The sequence below is a fragment of the Trematomus bernacchii genome, unplaced genomic scaffold (genome assembly GCF_902827165.1).
Source record: "Trematomus bernacchii unplaced genomic scaffold, fTreBer1.1, whole genome shotgun sequence".
NCBI classification, from domain to species: domain Eukaryota; kingdom Metazoa; phylum Chordata; class Actinopteri; order Perciformes; family Nototheniidae; genus Trematomus; species Trematomus bernacchii.
In genome coordinates, this window is record NW_022987851.1 from 5,918,262 (window position 1) to 5,945,374 (window position 27,113).

General features: G+C 41.3%; 1 protein-coding gene across 1 annotated transcript; it reads left to right on the top strand.

Annotated features, from left to right (window-relative positions):
- Positions 1–1,384: 1,384 nt before the first annotated feature.
- On the top strand, positions 1,385–27,113 carry yap1 (Yes1 associated transcriptional regulator). Its single transcript, XM_034113115.1, is given in 9 exon segments — positions 1,385–2,115; positions 3,375–3,610; positions 12,750–12,865; positions 16,768–16,881; positions 22,007–22,164; positions 24,077–24,204; positions 25,270–25,382; positions 26,267–26,310; positions 26,312–27,113. Coding segments are annotated over 9 exon segments (1,302 nt in total). The 5' UTR covers positions 1,385–1,914; the 3' UTR covers positions 26,504–27,113.

Here is a 27,113-nt window from a genome sequence, read left to right on the forward strand (position 1 = left end):
TGAGTGGAGATATTAAGAATAAAAGGAGGAATATAAATTAATAAAATACATTTATATGTATTTATGCAGGACTGAATCATTATGTGAAACATGGTGAAAGTGCATGTGATAGTGTTGCATGCTGATATGTTTATCACTTTTATATTGCTCATCTTAAATGTTTGGAATCAAATCAAATCAAATAACTTCAATTAATAACAATGTATGGACAAACACAACTTGAGACCTGCATCCGAGCATGTGTGTGTGAGTGGCAGAGCAAAGCTCTTTAATCTGTTCATCGAGGCTTTACAGTGTCTGCGGGTATTTAATAGGGCTTCATAATCATTCATTCAGTGGATGTATGGGAAAAAGAGTTGAAACAGAGCCTCTGTATCCAAAGAGAGTGGATCTTGACAAAATGATTTCTCAATGGAAGAGGGGCCTCATTAGCATAACAATTGTGGGAACTGCATGGATCTACTTTTCATGAGCACTGTAAAAAAAAAAGAGGAAAATAGTAGGCTAACACTGTGTACACTGATGGGAGAGAGAGTGGTTTTCAATTATTGTTAAAATCATTGAGTTGTGAAAATGTTGCGTCATCATCCAAAGCCATAATAAACGATAAAATAATTTATATTCTAACAACAAAGAGCCTAAAGATATACACTATGGCCTGTTCTAAATATAAGAACACAAAACACATTTTGAAAAGTAGTGAAAATGCTTTAAATCTTGCAAGCATTTTAAACAAGCCCTCAAGGTAAATAATCCTGTACAAATGAAATACTGTTGAAGCAATTGTTATACCTATTTGGCATGGCAGAGTTCTGTTGATGTAAAAGTTAGGTAAAGTGTAGGTTAAGTATATCAGTACAAATTATGAAACGTGCATGTTTTTTAGTTTTTTACAGTATTTACTTCGCACTCTGGCACAGTCATAATTCAATGTTTTCCCAAATGGGTTCCAGTTGGCACCAGCAGGGGGGCCCTTGTTGAATTCAACAGGTTGCCAAAAATAAATAAATAAATACTTGAATTAATCAATCATTGCCCCGATTATGAAATTAATGTGTAAACATGACTATTAGGTAATCCATAATTCAATAAAACAATAACAAAAGTCACCATGTGGATACTGTCAAATCCTGTGAAATTGAAGTAAGAGGATTTTCACATTAAAAGTTGTGACATTAATCGCATAACATTTATTTTTGGTTTATATAATTTAAAGCTCGTGTTTTGTTGTAAATGAAGGTAAATGTTTTGCACAAATAAATGTGGAGGCCCTTGGTCCCACTCGGGCCCCTGGGCTACACTGACTGTACCTTTAAAGACTCTTGTCCCAATTAAAGCCAAGCCCCGCCTCCGGAGGAGACGTCCCATGAGTCATAAAGTTTGATGTCCTGCCCAAAGTTTAGACCCGACTGGAGCAAAAGTTTTTTCTAGAAAGTGAGCTGCGGAGATTTGTTGTACGAACTATGAATCTTTCCTGTAAGAATATACACTAACAGCTTCAACTTGGCTGAACAAGAAGGACCTATCAAGCCAAGCGTGTGTTGCCTTTTTCGTCTTTTGTGGCTGCGTCTGCTTTTTCTTTTTTTTTTTGGAAAAGTTGGGGCCGGGACGACAACACAGATTCCAGTGTGGAGTAGATATGCGCTTTGTTACATTCACAAGTATGCCAGCAAGAAACAACAGGAAAGCGCTGTCTTTCACTGCAGATTTCGACAGCTAACACACTTTGGAAGAAAATAAACCACCCGACTGTTAAACTTTAGAATGACTCGGGGTAACTTTTACTGAGTGTCGTCGATATTTCCTGCTGTGTTAAAGAAAAAAGAAAGTTTGGGATTGGCTCAAACTTGTTTTTTGTGAGTTTCTCAACGCGACTTTTTCGGACACATAAAGTTTGCCGACTGCTTTGGGAGAATGGATCCGAGCCAGCACAACCCTCCTGCCGGACACCAGATCGTCCATGTACGGGGCGACTCTGAAACCGACCTGGAGGCTCTCTTTAACGCCGTAATGAACCCGAAAAACACTATCGTGCCCCCATGTGTGCCCATGAGGATGAGGAAACTGCCAGACTCCTTCTTCAAACCCCCTGAACCAAAGTCCCATTCCAGACAAGTAAGCCCGCCCTGTCTCCTCTGCCCCTTCCCAGAAATTACGCTAGAGCCAGGCCCAGTCTGTGGGGGCCCTAGGTACGTGACTGGAAGCCTACAGCCAGTTAAAGTTACTTTATCCTACTGTGAAGTCGTTTCGTTTGTAGACTTTGACAACTGTGCATGGAGATTCTATTCAAAGTGCACATCATACATTGTAGGATATAACTGCATTGTTATATATTTAATGGTTATTTGCACTTAAAACGTCAATTTACCCCACATTCTTTCACATGTTTTTTGCAGTTCATTGAGCTTTACATGTTTCAACAAGTTGGAACTAGCTCGGAAAAAAAATCACTGCAGGGAAAAGGCCTAGGGGCCTGTGCGTAAAAGTTAAACACTAACCAAAGTATTCGCACATCTATTTGTTTTTCTTCAGTGGTTGGCCATATTAGTGAAAAGATCTGCTGAAATAATTGTATTACACTTCAATTGAGTTGTCAGATAGGCTGGACCTTCACAGTGCAAGTGAACTTGCACATAAGTGTAACTGTTTGGTTTAGATTCCTTTTGTATATTTACAGAAGGGTAGCACTTATATTGACACAATCTCATTGTGTCTTCAAAAACAGAGATTTGTCATCAAGATGGTGAGCCATATGAGAACATATGCGATTGTTGAATACGTCCTATTAACCCCCTTATCCCTCCCCCTTTACGGTCCCCCACACAACTGTTGCTTGTGGTCTCTGTGGAGTTTTGTCGTCAGTGCGCATGCGTTGTTGTGCAGCGAGTCTGCACTCTCCTCTGTCCCACCCAGGCCTCCGAACCCCCCCCCCCCGTCCTTAAACAACTCTCAAACTTGCCTACACATGCAAAGAACGTCCTAACATGCAGCGAAGTAATTATAACGTGTAAGAAGTCACTGAAATGTTAAATCGGGGTAATGTAGAAAAATCACCTTTTCTGTTATCTAAGTATTGGCCTTAAATACACGATGGTATTTTCTATTCAAGATCAAAATCTGTGCTGATGTTGTGCTTTCATCAATACATTTATAATCTCACACATGACATATTCATATATTATAAGATATATAGCTCTTTAACAATAACTATTTTCACTACAAATATTGAAACAGCTTTTAGTGTTGGACACATTCATTTTGCTTCATAAGAATATAAATAAACACATTATAATAAAAATGTCGCTATGAGAAAATCCCATGTTTTCAAATCTATGGGACTGCATTCATACTGGTTTTCCCCTCACCCATCACAGGCCAGCACTGACGCTGGGAGCGGAGGAGTTCTCACCCCCCACCATGTCCGTGCACACTCGTCCCCGGCCTCCCTGCAGTTGGGAGTTGTTGGCGGTGGCTCCATGTCTGGCATGCCCCCTCCAGGTGCTTCCCCTCAACATCTCCGTCAGTCTTCCTATGAGATTCCTGATGACATGCCTCTGCCCCCAGGGTGGGAGATGGCCAAAACAGGCTCTGGCCAGCGATACTTCCTCAAGTAAGTATGCTTGCAAAAAGCGTAAACACTGTGTCTTGCATTATACAGTCCTTGAAAAACGTAAAAGGTTTGCAACTTAAAATCATTTGTTTTCAAAAATGAAAGGATAAAAAGTAGATAAACAGTTCTATTGCTATATATCCCAGCCCTCTAGACATCTTCATGTGCTACTGTTACTACATTGCATCCTGATGAAGTCACCTCACAATATTAGGAGTAAGAAATTAGGCATCTGTTATATCTAATGTCAACCACCCAACCATCTTGTCCATTATGTTGACTAAACAAACCATGTTATTCATCAGAAACTTTGTAAACATTTCATAATATTTCAGTATTTTGAAGTTCAACATGCATGTAATTGAACTTTTCAATGTGCTAAGTATGCAGCATTACAAGCACATATCGAGAGCGTATTTTACATTCAGTTTTGGAAAGAAGGGAATATTTGATCTTCCACTTACGGTCAAGAAGACTCCAAGTTTCCAGAGAAGTCGTCTTGAGATCGGACTTGCATAGTACAGCTCTGTTCAGTACAATATGCTGACAATAATTTGCAAATCTGCTACAGTGCACAATGCTGGCCAGTGTGCTCAAAAAGAGACAATTGTAATAGTTGAATTGTAGGTTATTACATTTGGTGGCCTCTGCAAACAAGAGAGAAGTCTTTTGAGGGACTGCTGCTGTATGTAGTGTTCCTTTTCTTGGGCTCAGGTTTCAGTAGAAACAATGGATCATTGTAGCCGCCCTAGACAGCAAAGGACAGACATCTCTGCAAAACTCATCCACTAAGGAGCAGATCTCCTCCACACTGATGATCCACAGTCTTAAATAGTTGCTTTTTGGTATAGTGGATCTTCTTATTCTTAATGACTTTCTTATGTATTTGTCTTTATGCTCTGTAGTGCTAAGAAAATAAGGATTGAACTAGTTATCAAAGTGGCATCCTTGTCAATAATTTGTGTTAAGCTAATCTGCTCATTTTTAAATGTTCCACAGTCTTCTGAATAGCACCTGTTTAGAGATTTTACTTCAAAAGTCTTCATTCGTGCTGCTTTTAAAGGCAAAATGTTGTCAGCTGTAGGAAATATAACTCTCTGACAGAGAATCTGGACAAACATGATAGCCTCACATTAACTTGGATCCGAAAAGAGCTTTCAGTACCAGATGTTTTAAGGTCTCACATCTGGAGAACATCTGGACCGTTGTAAGGAGGCTCCTCTAAAATTGTACAAAAGGACTGGGGGGGTAGGAGAGAGAAAACACTATTCCCAGAGACTTTTCCAGGATCACTGCATCTACTGCGCCTCCAGACAGTGAAGTTTAGCTTGCAAAGTCCAATCTTGTATAACTTCAAATGCTTGTTTCAATATTACATTTTGTTGCCGGTTGTGTATATATATTAAGTCAAGTTTCTTTTTTAAATTGAAACAATCTGATCCCCCCCTCCTGTTCTATTACAGTTGCATAACTGGCAAAGTTTAAGTTTTCCTCCTGTTTTTATTTTGAAATCAAAACAGTACTGCAGATAACAAATATTGCCTCTGATTTATTTATTTATCAGTGATAACGGCACAATGAAACATATATTAAAAGACAGCTATTCTCTATTTACATTTGTACCAATGTCAACAAGGCCATCTTTCTCAAATAAAATGCACTCTAAACCCTGAAAATTAAACATTATCCTGTTTTTCTAAAAGTTAATGCTAAAATATATGGGTTTTAGATAATAACGAGTCTCTTCTCAAACGTGTTTACAAGTCTTATCCAAAGTCAGAGCCCCTTTTTCTGGCTTTGGAAAAATGGTTGAATCGCCATGTTAGGAGCTGTGTTTTGACGGGCGTGTTATACAACTGTAGAAAGAGTAGTACACCGTGTTTGTGTTCAAGTAAGGAAAACTCCAGGAGACGTCTTCCATACGCCGCACATCAAAGTGCAGATATTTGATCTGGAATACAGGCGGCCTCGGCAGAGCTGCTGGAGAAGACACTCCCCTATTTATAAACAGGGGTTGTCTGACCGAGACATGTTGCAGAAGGAGTGAAGCAGAGCGAGAGAGTGTGTGTGGGTGGGTTGGATGGACGGGTGGGGGTGGGGAGCCTGTCACCAGCTAGCAGAGAGAGAGCGGGGGCTCACATTTCACTCAGGTGACCGCTGTTGTCCTGAGAGATAAATCAACTCGGGGCGAAAGTTGTTTTTTATAATCATCTGCTTCTCCACTTCTGTTGTTTACTTGTACACTATAGGATCATACAGTGAGGGGTTGCCTCTGTGAGTCATAGCAGTGCTGCCGATGTCCCACTCCCTTTAAAACCCCGGCTCCGTTTTGGTATGAATGGAGCCGTGGCGCTGTGATGGTGCCTCTTTTGTGTCAATGGAGTTAAATGGCAGCCATGTGGAGATGACTAGAAGAGGGGCCAAGAGAAACTGCGGCCCTCCCTTTGTCCCAACAGTGAAACAGTGATCTTTATTCAGACCACAGGCCTGTTGAGACTCATGTGAGCCTTCCCGAAATAGACAAATGGTTGACATGAAGTTTAAAGATGGCAGTGAGAGAGGGCAGAGGGTTTCTTAAGAGTTTCACCTTGTTCACCGTGTTCTTCACATCTTAAAGGTCCAGCTCTTGTCAGGAGATGACAGTAAATCATGGACTTAGTGCAAGTGAAACAGAAGTTCTGGAATGATTAGTAGATCATTTGATTAGTCACGCCTCGTAAGGTTAATGGTGATAAATCATTAAAATCATTTATTTTTTAGAACAAATGCTGAAATATATATTTTTTAAGCTTCTCAATTGTGAGGATTTTTTGCCGTTCTCCAATTCCTTAATTATGGAACCTTAAAATGTCCGCCTAGCTCTGTCATAGCTTTTTTAAATAATAAAAACATCAACTGTTTAATTATTAAATGAATTGACAGTTGTAACCCTTATGAAAATGGGATTAAGATCTGAGCAATCTCCTTCAGAAAATCTCAATTTGTTGTGATTAGAACACAAATAACAAAAAACCTTAAGCTGGGAGAAGACTGGGAGAATGTCAACAAAGTCTGTTGACCTTTCCTCCTCTTTCTTCCAGCAGTTTGCTGTGGCCTTTGATTTATGACAGCAGGGGCAGGGAGGTGGGGTCACCTTTCTGGGTGCTGAGGTGGGGGCAGGGCCGGTCTCCAGGGCTGGGTCATAAACTAATGAAGGTTTCTAATTTAGACACACCGGTAAACTAGGAGGGGTAATCACTGTTTCCGGGCGCTTATTAAATGCAGCTTTGAATGAGCTTTTAGTCCGTGGGAAGTCAGCCCTAAGCAGAGGGAAGCTTTGGGGGAGCAGCCATTGTGCCCTCAGGGGCAGGTAGAGCTGAGTGTTGATGGACACTTTTGTCTTTTCTCAATTGGGTTTAAAACAGTTTTGATGAGCCTGGATTCCCACAACCACAATGTCCTTCCAAATTTAACTTAACTTTATCAAAACATTACAGTGACCAGATATGCTAATTTATAACTTCCACACTTTATCATAGGTTTTAACTTGTTCTTTTCTGTATTCTTTCCACTGCTTGGCTGCACTATCCTGGTAGAACAGAAACACTAAACCAGGAACACTAAACCGACTGAAAACTAGTCAAGCAGCACTATATGGGGTTTCCTGAACATCTGTTGCACTAAATACGAGTCAAAGGAACCCCCCATTAGAGCAGGAAAGACCAAAGTGTTTGTTTTGACCTTATGCTCTCATTGTATATCTGTGTAGTGTGGTTTTGGTCCATGAGATCATATTTGGATTTCCTCCACACTAATGTACTTCCATAGTAATATTTCAGGATACTATACATTTAAAGTTCATACGAAAAAAGGATTTGACTTTGTTTGGAAAGGAAAACATGTATATTTAGTATTTGAATATTAAATTACCCACAGTCCATTGAGAGAGACCCACACTGATTTCATACTTGGCAACATCAAATATAATACCTTGACCTTTTCAGTACCATCTGTTCTATGATAGCCTGATGTGATAAGTACGCAAATTGGGTTTCTTACTAAGCTGTTCGGAAGCGAGGCCACTCGGTCGGTCACAAATGGTGCTGGGAAGACCTGGCTGTCAGCCTGCCTGGAGCCCTCATTTGGAGCAACTTTGTGTTTGACAAACTTTTGGTTTATTGACCACACACAGACAAGGCCCTTCCTGTTCCACTGGGGCCTGTCAGCTCAGTACACAAATGGGACTGTGAGAAAGTCAGGCTAGTGTTTACCAAAGTCTTGATGTAACACCTCTGTTCCAGACATCAATGCGTGCACTGTCGCTGAGGGCATCTCCACACAGATGTAGTATCTGAGAAGTGGACCCTCTCAGGTGGGGTTTTATAGAGTTCCCAAAACTACTCAAACCATAGCACCTCATGGAATAGTGCTTGGAAGAAATGAAAATGTGTCGATTTTCAGTTGCATTCAGTTGCAAACTATTTTTACTTTTATAATGTATGTATAACAAGTGTGATATTGCATGGGAGTCAATTCATTTGTTAATTCTGTTGCTGTCAACACAGTTTTTGCTAAAACTCCTTTAAATCTCACTAAAGTGACACTTAATTGCATGTTTCTTTTTAATTACTCTTTGAAAATAAACAACAGTCAAACTGAACCTTCAAAGCTCCATTCATCCGGGCACTTTGTGAATTAGTTGCTTCGTTAGGAAGTATGGTGATACAAACCCTCCTTCAAAGGGAAACTTAAAGCCACAATAGGGTCACAGAGGTTGCCCCAATAATCTCTCTTGATGATGTCCTGCTGATAGAGAGGCAGCCAGGCATCCCCAGTCAACCAGAGTAGAGGTGGTCATCCCCATCTTAGTGGCCTTATTACATCTTGCCTCCTTCAGTGCACTTCTTTAGTCATTCCGCTTCAACCACCTTCCAAGCATTTACTCCCAGGGTGGAGCCACTGTGGCCTGAGGATCCCATTTTTAACATTTGACAACTCAGCTGTTGGGTGTGTTTCATCATTGCTGCACTCCCAATAGCTTCCCTCCCTTGTTTCACACCAGTGAAAAACAGCTTTTGACATATAGTTATGAAGAGAGATCATTTTAGTGGAATAAGCAGTCCATCTGGCCTCGAATCGAGCTTTGATCTGTTGTGTTGGCAGGTAGCAGACCTTATTCGGAGAATTTTAAACCACAGAGCACACTTATTTTTGGATAGAACGGTCTCCCCAAAGCCAGATGTAAGCGCCACAGATTTCAAGGATGTAAACAGGCAATCTGTGTTAGGAAGTTTGTCATAGTACTGTAAACAGATGAGGTCTCTGAAACAAGTGCAACATTCAGACTTCTTCGCTCGGATTTTCAAGTGTTGAGCTTCTGCAAAGTTACTCTTTAAAGCTGAATCCTGTTAAATATTTTTGATTTGGTCTTTACTGACCCAGATACATTTTATTTTTGACTGATTTTCAGTATAGAAAGAAGTTGTTACTGACCTTCTTTGATGTAAATTGCACTGGACAGAAAAGTTGTACGCCAAATAAGCAAAGCAAAGTCAAGTTTAGCCTCGATGCGAAAGATCACCCTCCTTCTTTCTCAGCAACACACATTATAAATAACACAGGCACAATAAACGCCACCTTGATAATTGGGCCATCAGTCAAGGAGATGTCAAGTGCCGGGGTGGATCAAGAGTCCTACTTATTGCCTTTCTCAGCCACAGTCGACCATGATGATAGTTTGAGCGAAAATGAGCAAGTAAAGCACTTCACTACAGGCGACCAACTTGATAACGGGTCACGTTTGAACCACATTGCCCTCTTTTAAATGCACTACCTGGCCATTTACAGTTTTTTATTAGTAAGCTATTTATGGGTTATGTTTGGTCTTAAGTGATTCCCAACAGAATACCACTTAAAATTGTCTCTGGACATGTCCACAAAAATGCAGATACATTACATTTGTGTTGCTATTTTTACCCGTTATCCCCAATACAAACATTAGAAAATGTTTGATTATAAAGAGAATGGAGCGTTTCAACAAACAATGCTTTGAAACTTGAAAACTTGAAATGTTATACATCTGCTCTTTCATCTCAAGGCTTGAAATGTGCCTGTATACAAATGTAGTTTTCTCATCATTAACATAACCAGTACTGACTAGTATGAAATCAAATCATCGACTACAGATTTGAATGAAAAGGACATGACATGGATACAACGCAGTCCAATAGCCAGTTTGTAATTTTGTTATAATCAATCAAATATGTTTGCGTTAGACTTTAAAGACAGACATTTTCAATCTTGTCGTCTTTCAGTTTGGCCTTTCCGGTGGGTCTTAATGTATATGACCCCCTTCTTCACCCTCTGATGTTTGTTTTCTTCCCATTTTGCACCAGCTGCTAGATGCACGTCATCAGCATGCCTGCTCCATTCACACATGGTCTCAATCAGAAGTTACACACACTTTGCACTAAGGGAGCTGGCAGGGTGAAGTCCGTGTGATGTCTGGTCCAAACTATTCCGACATTTACGTTTATTATCTAGATAAGTTTAGAGTTGCAGTGCTTAAAAGAGTATAATATCATGTGACCAAAGCCACAGTTCTTCATGAAGATTCACTTGATATATTCGCTTGATGTTTTGGCGTCTCAGTTTGGACAACAACCCTTTAAAAACAGATTTAAAAACAGCACTGTGGTTGGTAAACCTCAAACATGTAAACATTGTTTTCCAATGTAGCTGCATTAGTGTGGAAAATGCCTGACCCACCACTAGTTTGTGTCCCCTGCCCTGCCCCGGGGATGGAGGTGGGGGGAGGGTGCGGTGGTCCTGCTGAGCTCGCCATGGTGTCAGAGACATGTAAAGACAACACCGAGCAGTTGTGACTGTGGAGGTTGCAGATCATCAGCAATTCCTAACAGCAACTGGTGGCCTCCAGCCGTCCCAACAGTTGCCATGACATTGTTTTGTTTTATGTTTCACTGACAGGAAGCGGTGTATAGCCCTGGCCATATAGGGTTCGAGGCAGGTTTAGTGAATGGATTATCTTTTAGTTTTCAAATCTGGTGATGAATTACTGGCTCTTGGTAACTTATTTACCAGTCCCCACGTACAGACACTTTGAATACAGTGCAGTGCTGACTTGGAAGCTCTCACAGTGTGTGGAGATTATCACAAGGTCTAAGATTGTAATCTCCTCTGTTTAAACTGAAGCTTTGTTGACATGTCTTATGATTGATTTCAGCTACAGACACTAACCTCGCAGGCTGGGCTTTGAAAGAAAATTCAATATTTGTACTTTCATCTGTGCTAAGAGGAGCACACGTTAGGGGGGAGCAAAGAATAATTTATGATCAGCGTTGTTGGAAGCTTCGAGGTTGTTTATTTCCATCAGTGTTTTCCACTTGTTGCACATTCGTTTGGGATTGGTGTACCAGGATGTGCAGGCCTCTCATTTACGATAAGCCCTCCCTTATCCCCGTGCTCCTCTCCGAGCCTCCTCCCCTGTTCTCCCCTCCCCTTTATAATAAATGTCATAGTTTCCAGAGTGGGAAGGACTCGGAGGCAGTGAAGGGGGAGGGCGGGCGCTCCGAGTGTAACAGGACCACAGCAACTCATGCAGCCAATGAAATTCAGAGGGATTGCTTCCGTAGAGGTTTTTTTCCCTCTTTCAATCCCTTTTTTTTTCTTTTCTGTAGTTGTCTCACCCCGCTCCCTGTGACCCCTCTTTCTCAAGGGGCCCCTCCAACTGAGCAGTTCCAGCTATTTTGCTTGGTTTGTGGTGTTTGTGTGTGTGAGGGCTGGGGGGAGGGTTTGGTAGGGGATTTGGCAGCTCCTTTGATCAGTAAAGCATAAACAAGAGGGGGCTTCAAAATGGGTTGCATTGTGTGTGTGTGTAGGGGGGGGGGGGGGAGTGCTGAGTCAGGCCCTCTCGCTCTTCGGCCTGGGATAGAGAGCAGACAGGCAGGCTGGGATTACCGCAGAGGCCAAGAGAAACTCTCTGAATCTCTCACTTCGCCCAGCTGTTCCAAAATCTGAGCCGATGGCGCATGGGTATCAAATGAACAGCGGGTCGTAAAGAATCACAGAGGGTGGAAGGACACAATTATAGCAGTGTGCAACATATAGAATACAGAGGGTCTTTTTCAATTGCATTACACTTCATTTTGTCCTTTGTACCAAATAATTCTGCTATATTAAAAAACAAAAGAGTTGCGGTGTGGCATAAAGAAGGTATTTGTTTGAGGTGAGGGGGGTCTTTTTAAATGGGATGTTTCAGAAAAACAAAAAAAGAACAAGTGAATAGTCGGGTTTTAGGTCGTAGCTCAGTCTGTGCCTTTGTCAAGCAGGTGAAAGCTTTGTAAATGTGGCGCCAGATTGTTAAAGCCCCTGACACTCCACAGTGTCCGAGGCACTTCCAGGAAAAAGGACCCCCTGCGTTGAGCCCTGGGACTGACCCTCCCTCAATAGAGAGGGTCCTGCTCGGGAGAGGAGGGCTTCCTGTATTAGCTTTCCATCTTAATCAAGCAACAAGTACCAACAAAGCACTAATTATCAATGCCTTCACAGAATGAAACACAATGCCCCCCTCCACCTCACCCCGCCCCCCCTTGCCCCCCCAGCCCCCCCGCTCCTGTCCCCCGGCAGAGACAGGCCGTAAAATAGATGGAGCAACATTGTCTGTCATTACAATAGTTGTTTTGAAACCAATCATAGCCTCTTAGACATTCACAATTAATTGTTAAGCCTACCTACAGACACATTGGTTTGACATGATTTATTTTTAAATTATCTATAGTTTTTTCTTATTGTTTTCTTACTTTACATTTTTTTTTAAAACAAGTTCCTCCATTTCGCTTCTGGCATACAGATTTAGGTGACTTATAGTGAAAAATATCTCAGTCTTTTATTGAATTGTGGGTTCAGACTGGGTCCAAACAGCCACAGCTGACTTCCTGTAACAGTCATTGTTTACAGAAAGCAGAGGTTACGTTCAGTGTTTTAATCAAAGAGCTTGTTGAATCTGCTCCGAGTCATCGGTTCCTGCATGTGATCTGCTGTTTTGCATTGATATGGCCCCTGGCTTTAACTTAACACCTAAACACTGGTTGATACTTTTATTTTGTTCACTTATTTATGTTGCCTTCTCTTCTCCTTACAGCCACATTGATCAAACCACCACTTGGCAGGATCCTCGCAAGGCCCTGCTCCAGATGAACCAGGCTGCACCCAGCTCTGTGCCAGTCCAGCAGCAGAACATTATGAACCCAGCCAGTGGTATGTACATGTTGATTTTGTTATATTCAGTGTTACCCTGCAAAGCAGCACATCACTCGAATTACAGACAATGCTTAGCAAATGGTAGGGCTTTCAGCATTTAACACAAAACTGCATTTCCTTGATAGTTTGATTATTTCCTTGGTTATTTCGAGGCATTTTCTTACTTTCATTGCACATACATTAGTAGTCAGGAGCAGTCTAGTTCCTACATGTCACTAAGACTATGTGTACCTCAGTTCTGGCCATGCAGATGGAATTTGCCCTAGGTGAGGTAAGATGCAGATAGAACGTGACAGGTCCTGTCTGACATGTTTGGGAGCTCCGTGACTCACAGAGTTTAGAGATGAAGGCTCTCTGTATTCTCAAGTCCTTGCAGCTACCATTAGATAAACCCTAAAAAAAGAAAGAATAGTCTCCAATGTTTACAAACAGGCTTTTTTTCTGTAAAGAATGACAACGATTTATTACATTCTCAAAGATTAAAAAATAACATGCAGCAATTTGTCCTGAACATCAAGCCTTTGCACATTAGCATATGATATAACTGCCTCTCGGCCTTCATTATTCTGTAACTATGCTCAATGATGTATTATAGTTAAAGTTGCAATAGACTTATATAACTTTCACCCACCTAGTGTACACATTTAGGAACTTATTTAGGCCATCATGGGAAAAGCAAGAAATATATTAAAATATATTATATTATAGTTTCATCTCAATGCTGCAGGGGGTCTCTGGGTTTTTTCCTATTGCATTTCACCCATATGCAAATTAGCATATGATGTCATCTGGTGATTTATAGAGTCTTTTAGAGGTAGTGTTATCTACTTTCATTGGGAAACAGTTGTAAACACTGCACTAGACACACTGCATTTTGTTTTCCACCGCTACTTCACTTTTTCTACTGACCACCGTTTCCACTACTGGGGAAAGTAACTGCAAAAGACTTACATTAATACTCTTTGGTAACTGAGGATAGCTAACAGGAAGAACAAAAGGCCCGACCTTTTGTTTCAGGGTTTGTACGGTCATTGAAAACCTGGAAAAGTCATGGAAATTCAAAATGCAAATTCCAGGCCCTGGAAAAGTTATGGAAACAATATTTTTTCCCAAAGTTTTGGAAAAGTCATGGAAATGTAACTAAAGTTGCGTCAAATATAATTTACATTTTATCTAATCGCCGAAATAATCTGCGGTCGCGAGCTGTTATGTGCCATCATGACGTGCATGGTGTTATTTTTTAATATATGAAGCGCGAGCTGTGTGCTCGAGTCTTCCTGCCTGTCGGGCCGGCTCTGGGATGAGGGTCAGCTACATTATCTACGGTGCGTTCGTTAACAGTAACTGTGCGGAGTCACTGTGGCACAGACTGCGCCGCTGGTGAACAGCTGTTAGAACGGGCCGTTCAGGTGTTCAGAGCAGAGCGGCAGAGCGTGATGTGAACTGAAAAGTTTTTCTGTCGCAATATTATTTAAGGAATCGTTGAGCTAGCAAGCATTGTCACTATCTGCTAACGTTAGCTTTAGCCTTAGTTTTCTAATAGTTTTTTATAGGCTATAAACAGGTGGTATAAGTATATATATTGTACTAGAGTAAAAGTAGAAGTACTCAGATCTTGTACTTTAGTATATGTAGAAGTACTCGGATCTTGTACTTAATAAAAGTAGAAGTACTCAGGTCTTGTACTTGAGTAAAAGTAGAAGTACCAGAGTGTAGGAATACTCTGTTACAGTAAAAGTCCTGCATTCAAAATGTTCCTCCAGTAAAAGTAGAAAAGTATTATCATCAAAATATAGTTAAAGTAGCGACAGTAAAAGTAGTCATTATGCAGATTGGTCCATTTCAGAATAATATATATGATATGTTTTATAATGATTGATCATTAAAGTGTTCTCAAAGCTGGTAAAGTTGCAGCTAGTTTGAATGACTTTGTATACTGCAGAGTAGCTTGTGAATTTACTCCAGGTGGAACTAAAGTCTGATTTAACACTTGATTATATTTCACATCATTCATCCACATCTGTAAAGTAACTAAAGGTATTAAATACATGTAGTGGAGGAAAAGTACACCTTTTACCACTGAATTGTAGAGGAGTAAGAAGTACAAAGTAGCAAAACATTGAAATACTTAAATAAAGTACAAGTATCTCAAAATTGTACCCAAGTATAGTACTTGTTGAGTTTATGAACTTAGTTACTTTACATCAGTGGCTATAAAGATAGAAAGACTAAGCCTTGCACAGAGGCATGAAAATGCATTTTCAAAATGCTCAACAGTCCTGCCAAAATTATAAACTGACTGCTACACAATTAAAATAAATGCTTTTATATATTTCTATTAGATGTGACTCTTTAGCGTTTCTGTTATTAACACTGCTGCTTTAGTTGTTCTGACTGCTAAAATCCTCTGTTATTCCTATGTTCCTGTTATGGGGTCGGGGGGGGGGGGGGGGCTCGGATCCTTGTCACCTTTTTCATACCTGATGAGTTTGCATCCCTGACTACAGTTGCTTTAGTGTGTAGAAGCTAGTAAGCCTACTATTTGATTTGTTTTAGATAGGCACAACATGTTTCATATGCAGACCTTATTTCCTTTTCCATGTTAAAGGACACCTATCATGCTATATTTAAAGGACACCTATCATGCTATATTTAAATGATATATTGTAGGGCCATACCTATATAAGGTATATTTATACGTTTCTGTTTTCAAAATACCAAACGGATCATGCATTTTAGCCATGCCTCATTTCGCTCTATTTGCTGTTTGCTGTCTACGGGGCTGATTCTGTGAGCTGCAGCTGACCACGCCCCCCTGCAGGAGAGGGGAGCCGTGCTCTGATCAAGTCAAGAGGGGGAGAAAAAAATATCTCCGTCCTCCCTGTTTTATTATATTATTATAGGCCTATAGAGTCGTTATTCATTTGTTTTAAAGCTCAATAAATAACAAAGAAGACCTTTGACCGGCACTTTTCTAATATTGTCCAGAGGATTTAAACTTTAACGGACATCTTGACCGGTGAAAGAAACTGAAACTGAAACTCTGCCGCACGGTCCCCTCGTTCCTTGGAAGAGGCGGAGAGGTGAGTGTTTGTCATCTGCTGGTGGACTAACCGGAGAGAATTACAGTGCTTGCCTCGACGGGGAGGGATTGCATTGAATTAAAGCAGCGGGAGCAAACGCTTGCCTCGGGGAGGGAGGAAAAAAAGCCACAGCGGAGAATAAACAGAAGGGTAACCATGGTAACTATGGGCGGGAAGTCTTCTTCGCCGCTTTTGTGGCAGACTACAGCGCCACTTACAGGCCTGGCATATGTACTACAGCGTCTCCAGCGCTTTCGAGCGGCAATGGCCGGCCGTGGCCCAATCCCACATTCCCCTGATAGGTGGAGAGTTGGCCCAATAGCCGTAGCGCCACTTTACTGACGTCAGTAAAGTGTTCAAATCTGGATCAGTTTTTATCAGATCCGTTGCAGCCCCTTTTTTAGAGATTTGGGTATGGAGGAAAATAGAGAGGGTTGTGTTTTCTGACACTTGGTGAGTTCCCTGGCACACCGGGGACACATATTCATGTATAAAAGATGTACAAAAGTGCATTTTGAATGATAGGTCCCCTTTAAAATAAACCATTTTCAGTGGTAATATTTTTTGGTCATGGAAAATTAGGTAAAGGTTATTGAGAAGTCATGGAAAAGTCATTGAAAGTCATTGCTGAAAAAGTGTATGAACCCTGTTGTTTACACACTTCCTTTTGCACTATACATTGAGCCTTCATTTTCAGACAAAATTTGTAAAAGCGAGGCTTAAAGGGAATTTATCTTAACCCAGATGGTGTCATTTGACTGTAGCCATTAGATCATCATCATCTCTCAAACATTATTTTTGCCTGTTATCCCTCAGGTCCTCCCACTGAGTCCTGGGAACAAGCTATTACATCAGATGGAGAAATTTACTACATCAACCACAAGACCAAGACCACATGCTGGATGGGCCCACAACTTGACCCGGAGTCCGGTGAGTTTACGATTAAAGCAAAATACAATGTAATGTACAATGTATTATGAAGCACCCAAAGAACTGACTCTATAGTAAAAGTTTTCTCAAACGTGTGGTTTTTGCGACAGCCATTTACTTTCCCCAGTAGAAAGCTTTGGCTAATCCATACAAGATGTATCACCACATTGTATAAGCGAGTTCAGATATGTATGATTCATTGTTCATTTCACCGCACTACATTGCTTTGCAGTGACTATCCATTGAAACTAGATTTCCACCAAACCCCCACTCTCAAAATCCACACCTAACCTTTTGTCAGCCATTTTAGTGTTGGAGCAACAGCTGAGTTGGCCATTAATCCACCAGTCCGAGTTTAAGTTTGACAGTTAGCTTTCAGAGTGTGGTGGCCAAAGGGTCTGTGAATCAGTGACAGGGCCTGGTACATGTGTTGAGGTCTCTCTGTGGCCATGGGAATGAGCTAATCCTCCTTTGCAAAGGAAGACTTCCAGAGATGAAGGTTCCTGCTTATGTCACTCTGACTCATTTACGCTTCAGGTGCCATCCCTTCATTACAGCTGCATTCCCCAGGGAATCTCACCCCGGTTCACAAAGGCAACATGTGTAAATCAGCACGCAGCCTGTTATCCTGTTTTAATTTTACCTTTACTTTTTTTTTATTTTATCAAGCCTGCACTTAAAGGGCAGTTTTTTTTTTCTGTAAGCAATTGTTAGTCCCCTCTGAAGGCAGGCAGGAAAAGTTCAAAACAGAGTTGTAAGGGGAGTGGGGCAGCTGGGAAAAAATGGCGGCTCTGATCGGCAAACTCTTTGAAGATTTATAAGTCTTGAACACACAAGGCTGCTGGGCCCCTGAAAGCGAGTGAGAGGGAGAAAGAGACCATGTTAACTCGTTATGTGCCATTAAAAAAACATTGTTTTGCTCCTCATTTGATACAATACTTATTGTACTTGATAAAACTAAATGCTCACATTTATACCTTGTGTATTAAGCTGCTGCTGTTGATAATACTTTTTGATCTTAGAGACTTTAGAAATCCCCAAAAATGTATAAGTAGGCACTTTAAATAACTTATTTAATTGATAAGTGTCACCTAAATGTTTTTTTGTGTGCTTTTTGGTCACATGTTTTCACATTTGTGCACAGAAATGGGCTCCTCAGCTTCAGAAACATCTATACTGCTGCTATGTAGGTCTCCAATCACAAGCCAGCTGCCTTGATAATGAAGGCTAATTTGAGCTTTGAGAAGAAAAGCAGCAGAGCGCCTTCATGAGGGTTGTTGCCGGCTGGCTTTCCCCTGCGTGAGGCCCACTGCAGGCACAGCCTCATTCTGCTTGAGCTCCAGACAGACTTGAATCTCTGCCAGGCCTCTTTATTCTGTGGTCCAACTCTTAATCTGTTCCAGACCTTTTCAGTCAAAGAACTCCAATGTGAGAGGGGAGGTGGGGGGCAGGGAGAGGCAAGGCGAAAGGGGAAGAAAGAAAAACTGAGGAACAGAGGGAAAATGCCGACGGGATAAGCATGCATCCTCTTTAAGATCCAAGAAGGTGGTGAACAGGGAACAAGCCATGAGTGCACTGTGGCTGGGTTCTAAAGGGGGGCTGGCCTCTGTGTGTGGACATGTTGTTTTCTGTACATACTACTCTGGAGAAACAGCAGGGGAAAACATACTGGGAGGAAAGTGGAGTGCACAAATACACAGATTTCCTTTGGGAGTTTAATGTTTTGCTTTGAAGCCTTAATGTAAAGCCGTTTGTCCAACACATTGCTGTATTATCTGTCATGTGATGTTTTTCTGCCTCTGCTCTCTGAGTACTTCACCACGAGAGTTGGCAGGCTGGACAGTGTTGGTTTTATCTGCGGATTGATTTTATTATGTTTTATTACAACATCTTGGATATCTGCAATTTCTTTGGTGGTGAACTTATTTTGTGCTGCAAAAAGCATTAAAAAAAACAGCAATTCGTTTTCTTTTTTACATTGGGTTATCCCACTGACCTTGATATAAACAGTAACATTTATTTTATCCTACTTATCCTAAAAGTGTCTTTTGATTCATTTGCGGATCTGACCCTTTAACCCCTTCTTACAGAAGTTGCAGGAATAGTGAAAAAAATAATTGATTTGCAATATTTGAATTTCAGTTTCTTTTAACAGTTTTGTTATATTTTTTATAATGACTGTATTTTAATCAACAAGTAAACCCAACAGACCTTTTATTTGAACCTGTTTTGTAGTGAAATAATTGCCTAATAGATGGGCGTTCACTGTAGATTTCTCCATGACTACTTTTTTTACCTTCCATCTCCTTGACATGCAGCACCAGGTCAACACAGACTAGCTTTACTCAGACCATAATGTTGTATTCAATGATTAAACAGTGTTTCTATCACATCCAGACTGTTGCTTATCTGGACGCTAGAAACACAACATCTTCCCAAGGAGGCCTTTTTTGAAACCTGTTAAATCAAAAGCAGACAAATATTTACCAAACCCTTTAAAGGTGCTGATCCCTGGCCACATAGAGAACTTCCCACAGCTGGCACACCCTGGTCCCTACCTGCCTCCAGGTGATCTGGTGGTGTATTATGCCTGGCTGTGAGATTTTGCTGATAAGGGCTTGTGTTGCTGGCTCGTTGTGTTGCAGGGGTGCGTGAAGAAGACAAAAGGCAGACGGCATTAACTTGTCTCTTATCTTCATGGCCCACCAGCTATCACCGCCCCAATGTGCTGCTGACTTCAACCACAACCTCCAAAAACCACACACACTCACACACCGTCTTCTCCTTTTATATGCTATCAGTCTGGCCCTGAACTGAACCTGTCCTTCACTCTTATATCACTGACAGATTTAATTCCTGCTTTCGATATTGTCATTGTTTTTGCATAGTTCCTAGAGTAGCATTGCTTTCTGTTAGCTGTTTGGTCTGTGAAGGAGTCCTTGACTTAGTGCTTCAGGAAAAATCTCAGCTGTAAGATTGCATTTGTCAACATACGGTATAGTGTGTCATGTGCCCTGCTCGCTTATTTATGCATACTTTCTTTAACAACACACACATTCTAGTTAATTTAAATTTACATTGCATTAACATGTTACTGTATTCAACATAGTGATTCCTTGCACCAGGGAACATCAATCCATACATTAAACTCAGTTTTGAAAGAAACAAAACCAGACAGATAATTGGACACAAGCCAACTGCTGAAAGTTATGGAAAGTATGCTCAAAGTTAAACTGTAAACTCTGATGGTTGGAAATGAACTGTTAGGTTAATCATTTTACAGCAAGTCTTCTCGTTTTCTTCCAATAGATTTAGATATATGATCAAAAGTGGTCACTATGTCTGGCTTCCTATCAGTGATATTACATGAGAAAATTGTTATCATCGATAGAAAATATGTTCAAACAGAGTAACTAGACCAAGGTTTTTTTGAATCTATTGGTAAATCTAGCCTGTGTGCATAATTTGTCTTGAGAACAGTTAACAGTGCCCCTATGGTGGAGTATTCCAACCACAAAAGGCTTCAGTATCTGTTAGAGATAAGAAGGGGAGAGAAGTAACACACTCTCCCATGGCTTCAGTTGTGTGTGGGAGAGAGGAGGAGGTGGCTCCGTGACTGTGTGTTTGTGGGAATGTGTATCTGCTGCTGGGGTGGGGTTGTTGGGGGAGGCAGCGTGGACAGAGGGAGGGGAGGGAGAGAGACGGCAGGGCAGGGCGGGGCGGAGCTTTGCAGAGCTTCCCAGGGAGAGCCCTGAGCCACGGTTCATTCAGCTCCTGAGATAGTGTAAACAGACAGTGATTGAATGGTGATGAGAAAGGTGCCGGGGCGGGCAGGACAGCACAGGGAGGCAGCCCCGCATGAAAATTGCGCCCCCGTCAAGGCTTTGTTTTGGTTGGTGCTTCAAGCGCATAAGCAAACAACTCTCCTCATTGGTTCCATTACTGTTACACCCCTCGTGGTCAGGCACATTTGCTTCTCTTTCTCTACTATAGTGGTAAAATGCGTGACCTACTTTGCATGCATAGATTGCTGTGCTCTGCTTTTATCCTCATGTTTATTAGACCCACCCTCGCTAGAGTAAAGAATAACAAAGATTTCCCAGGGGAACAGCTGTGTTTTCAATACACACATTTGTTTCGGATAATGTAAACATGGAGTTGGTGCACAATGCAATTAGGCTTACATTTGTTGAGTGAAAGAACTTTGAAAGTAAAGTGGCACAGTGATGTAGGTCTTTTTACATGAATTTGTCTAAGGTCAGAGAAAGGAGCCAGTCAGTCTTGAGAGATAATCTGTGATTTGTTTTGAAGGAAACAAAAAGCACAATGAAAGGATAAGTCATAACTGATGCAATGTACGAAACTAACAAAGCCTGTCTTAGTCAGTCAGTGAGTGGGAGGGGATCAGGTCTTACAGGAATAGTGGTTGTTTCAGACACTAGGCGGAAAACGCATGTTGGGACTTCCCTTGTCCTACACAACCTGCTGCACTGGCTCCACTCTTTTTTTTCCCTTGTATACAAAACGCTCAAGCAGCCAGTCTTGTTATGCAGCGTTTAAATGCAGCTAGGCATTAAAAGGTGTAATTGCAGAGTGTATTGGTTAGCTGGAGATCCTGCATAGTAGGTGTATGGGAACACACATTTATTCATGTAGGCATCAAGATTCGAAGTTGATTTTAAAAACCTTTTTTATACTAAAGTACCTAGTCATCCTTCACACATATTCAAGTTTTGTCAAGCATTAATGTGTGATTTATTGAATACTCACACAAAATACAAGTTTTACAGTATTATTGTGTGTTCAATTTGTTTTGGAAATTGGTGATTTCCTGAGAAAAAAAAAACAGCTAGCTTGAATCCAACAATTGTATTTATGTAACAAACTATTAGAACTCAGAATCACACACCTTCTTCATTCATTATTTAAACATAAAGCTGCTCATGTCCTATCAGTCTAAAGACACAATGGGGGATGCAAAAGACAAATGTTGTCCCGTCCCTCTTTTTGAAACCCAGTAGATATTCCCTGTTTGCCCCAAAGACATTTTGTATGCATGTTAAAAATGAACACTACATATTATACAGTAGTAGCATTTCTGAACCGCTTCATCTCTCTTTTGCAGGCTTGAACCAGCAGAGGATCACTCAGAGCGCTCCAGTGAAGCAGGGAGGGCCGCAACCCCCACAATTCAGGGGAGGCAACAACCAGATGAGACTGCAGCAGATCGAGAAGGAGAGGATGAGACTGAAGCAACAGGAGCTGCTTCGGCAGAGACCACAGGTCAGGAATCAGAGCTAAAGTATTAAAACAAATATTCAAAGTCTTTGGCCTCATGGATGAATAAGTAACGTGTTTCATACTTTCAATGAGTGAAAGACAGTTAGGGTTGTAGCAAGACACTTGACCGCCAGCTGCTGGCTGTTTGAATGAGGCATCTGCAAAATATTTACGTAGTGAAACACAATGTACTATCTTCAGAGGCCTTTAAATATGAGTCATAATTCGTAGGTATAGAGTTGGATCTTAAGCCCCTTTGATTTGGCTTTATTGTTAAATCACCCTGCAATGAAGTCTTGTGAGTCATCTGCGGTAATTTTATCACTTCCTAACCGCAATGTGTCACCGTGCCGCCCACACAGGGTGGTGCAAAGCAGTCCAGGAGTTTACTCAAGGCCGTGTCACACCAACAGAAGCAGAGCTTTATGATTATGAATGAGGGTGCTGGTGACTTGCTGTTTACAATGCCATTCCCCTGGGTTGTTAAAAGTTCACTGTGTAGGAAGTGACCTGAATGTGAACAGGCCTCAGGCTGTGGAGGTTAAAGAAAAAAGATGTGTCCTTAATGCAAGTCCACAGAGCATAGCCCTCCATGCTTGAATAACCTGGTTATTGTCGATTTTCTGAAAAGTCATGTGAAGGAAAAATCTGGTTTGCCTAACGTGGGGTGGGGATTATAAAAAACATGGTAAGCACTGATAGATTTCAGATGGAGAATACAGATCTTTTACCATGTCAAAGACTTAACTGGTTTTTAACTTTTCTACACTTCTTTACACAAGGTTAAACTAGCCAGGTCATATCAGTGCATGCTTTAGTTATTTCGTAGCTTTCATACTTATTTCTCCTGGTTTTGGTGCATGTATGTGTAGTGATAAATCCAAAATGTATTATTTTTGCAGGTAAAATATTGAATATGATCATGACACGTGAACAGCTCAACCATTAAAAACACCTCTGAAACCAACGCTTTCCAGTTGAAGTTAAAGCGTAATGGAAAATAAAATTGTGCAAATGGATTGCAGACTGTATACATTCCAAGAGCTCCTCTATCAGACTATTGACAGTAACCCCCATATTTCCGTAACTTTCTTCAGATGTTTGGAATACGAACAGAGGTCATACTGTTTTTGCAAAAATAGGAGAGCGTGATTATAGTAGGAAATTGGGCAATTGTGCATACTATATTCTTGTGTAGGGAGTTCAACTTTGGGGCAATACTTGCCACACCCAAATGGATTCCACATGGCAAAACTATGATGGAGAACGGGTGGCGATGTATGCAACTTGCTGGTGGCAGTCCAGTGCTGACGCTGCTCAGTCATGGCCAAAAAGAGAGCCAATAAAATAAATGTAATCCTTTTCAATCAAACCCAGAATGCAAGGAATTTTGGGATAACATTTTGTTGTTGGAAAAGTAAAAACATCTTCAAGCACTGCTGCAAAAAAAGGGAAAGGCAGGATAAACATATACTTTTTTTTATAACAACAATTGTTTTGCTTCATGGAGTGTGTCCATTTCCCTTAAATATTTCCAATAACAGCTATAACACATCAAGGTGGTAATTTTTAATTTCAAAATGGTCAAGTCACTTCACCTTCACGTTCAAGGTCCTATTATAGGGCAAGGAGTTGAAAAAGAACAACATGACTTCATATCCGGAGACTTATCTGATCAGAGTATTATCTGAGCATGTGTAGAAAACAATTGTCTCAAACTGTTGTCGGCCCCTCATGTAATTTGACACTCTGTATGGGGAGAAATGGAGGGCGCCATGTTGGCAGTCTGTACATTCCCTTAAGTTAACATGTAATGCAACACAGCAGCAAAGGCATTTGTGACATTAGGTTATTTATTGTGTGACGTGTGAGGTTGATTGTGTTGCTCATGGGATTTGTGCTTTATTTTCCACAGGAGCTGGCCATAAGGAACCAGCTGCCCACCAGTATGGATCAAGATGGCATTATAAACCCTGTGTCCTCCCCTATGGCCCAAGATGCCCGCACCATGACCGCCAACAGCTCCGACCCATTCCTCAACAGGTTGGTTTGATACGCAGGAATAGACTCATATGTCTTTGCACATGGGGTGGGGGCTTCCATCCTGGCTCAGTTTGTCTTACTTAATTGATCCTGTTTGAGGGAATCTGTGTGCTGGACTGTTTGAGCTCCAGTGAGAGCTTTCCTGAGTTACACAAGTAGTAAAACACAGAAGGCCAGTCTATGGGCTTAACCCTCCTCACATGGTAATGTCTCATTTAGAGCAGCAGTTCATTGCACAATGATGACCTCTGGTGTACAACTAGTGCAATGAAGGCAATCAGAACCTTAATGGTGGAGAAAAAAAACCTAATTTGAATGAAAGAAAACCAGATGGTCTGAAACTAGGTCTTAAAAAAGCAGCGATAAGAAAAGGGACAGGCGTTTTTTCGGACTATCTGTGAATTCTGCTCCATGGTATTCTGGGATATTATTCCTCACAATTCAAGCTCTAGTTCGTCTGTGAGCGGATGAAGTGAGGAGGGATCTGAATAGCAAGCAGGCCATGAGAACATGTGGTCCAGTCAGTAGACAGGCCAACCTAATCTCCCCTCCTCCCCCTGTTGCCTCAACTCCCCTGCTCTCACAATGGCCTCATTCATCCTGCCTCTGCCATACTCTGCCTACATATTTTTCCTCTGCTAATTAGTATAGGCTTGTCAAATGTCTTCTCTCTGCCTCTTTGTCTCTCCGTTTGCCCCATTCGTCATTGCTCTTTTTGCAATATTCTGCAATAGAGGACAAAAAAGTGAATCTGTGGATTATTCAGCCTAGTCGTTCAAACAGATAACTGCTGAAAGGTGGATGTATGCGGAAGGTCCCCGAGGGATTTAAGGCCACACTGTTACTTTGCAGCCTGTGTGCTTTTAATAACTGAGTGCGTTTGCTTTGTCGAATCAGTTAATTTGATTCACGCAGTTCAGTTTCCCAGTAGTTAAGTGAAGGTCATTAAGGTCATCCACAAACTCTGCTGAGACCAAAAAAGCTTTTTATTTCCTTCAGCGCAACAAAATAATAATGTGTTATAGCATTTTACAGAGTGAATAATCAAGATTTGTGTATTTTCAGCGGGACCTATCACTCCAGGGATGAGAGCACAGACAGCGGCTTGAGTATGAGCAGTTACAGCGTCCCTCGCACTCCCGACGACTTCCTCAACAGTGTGGATGAGATGGACACAGGTGAGGCTGGAAACAAAAGGAACGGGGTGATCTGTAGGATTAGATCCTTTCGCAAAGACTAGCTGAACTTTTGCTGTTTGATGCCCTGTTTTCTTATTTCCCTCAAATTAGTTTAGTCAAACGCCACATTGTATTCATGTTGGCTGAATAGGATGGATATCCTGTTCCAACATCCAACATTTACCTGTAATTCTAGTCATGTAGTCACAACATAGGCCTTCTGCATATAAAAAGCTGCTGATATGAACTTTTATTGACTCTAGTGCCGTTAATAGTAGATTTTCTTTCTTACCAGCCTTGGCTCGTTAATATTTCACAAGTCTTTCTACTATATGTGTAAAGTCATAGCTGTCTTCTCCCAAAACTCCTACTTTGCTTTATGTGAGTTTGAAGGGCATATGCACAATTTCAAACTGACTAATATGCGATAAAAATGGTTGAAAAAGTAAAGAACCTAAAGCCTACAGATCACTCAGTATTGCTGGCTACACAGTTCAATTACCTAGCTAGCTAGATAGAATAGGCTACTGCCCGATGCTAGCTAGCTAGCAAGCTAGATGTGCTGTGCTCTGCTAATGTAAGCTCTAGTAGTATTAAAAGTAGAAACATAACAATTTGAAAACATATATACTTCGGACCTATCCAGGTAACAAATGTCATTAGGACACATTCCCTGGACACAATGATGAATTAGCCTTTCATAATTAGATTATGAAAAACTGAAACAACTATTTTAAGATATTTTTTCTTCTCACATCATAATCAGGGTCTGAAAAAAAGATTATAAGGGATGTGTTTCAGTTCTATCGTTACTGTAAAGCCCACCCAACACTCTCTAGCTTGCTTTGTCAAAATATTAAATTAAATATTTTCCTGTTCATTAGGGGATTCTCTTCCACCCTCCATGGCATCACAGCCCAGCCGCTTCCCCTGACTACCTGGACGCCATCCCGGGTACAGACGTGGACCTGGGCACCCTGGAGAGTGAGAGCATGGCGGTGGAGGGCGAGGAGCTGATGCCCAGTCTCCAGGAGGCCCTGAGCTCTGACATCCTCAATGACATGGAGACAATGCTGGCAGCTAACAAGATTGAGAAGGAGAGCTTCCTCACGTGGTTATAGAAGATCACACACTCCTCTCCTCACACTCTGAACTGCTGCCTGCTCTGATCTGTGAAGGAGTCATAGATGCTTTTACAAGACATTTCAGCGAGCCTCTCTGAACTTCTGTCTCGGCGTGTAAAGCCAACCTATTTTGAGGCAGTATTGTTCTTTTCTTTTCACTGGTGTGTTATCTCTTTATTTTGTCTGTGTCTTCAAGGCTGGCCCATGAACAGACAATAACGCAAGGGTCCCCAAAATCATTCACAGATCTGTCAATGAATCGAGGGCATCTTTACCTTCCTCCTTGTCTCTCCCCCTCATGGCTGAGCTGGGCAGGTGCATGAACTCTTCTGCAAGAACTGCTGACATCAGTTATCACCTGGACTCTATGGTGCCTCTTTTCTTGCAATATAGCATGAAGCAGAACTACTTAACTGCGTTTGGGACTATTGCATCTAGCTTAAGTAGCTTTATATTTGGCCTTGTACATTTTTATTCTTGTGTTTGTTTGTTTTTAACGAGCCTGAGAAACCAAAAATGATGTATTCGAAGCATATGGAACAATACTGATTTGGAGTAAAGGTAATGTTAGGCCCAGTTTGAGCATGTTGGCTTGCTGTGGGGTGAG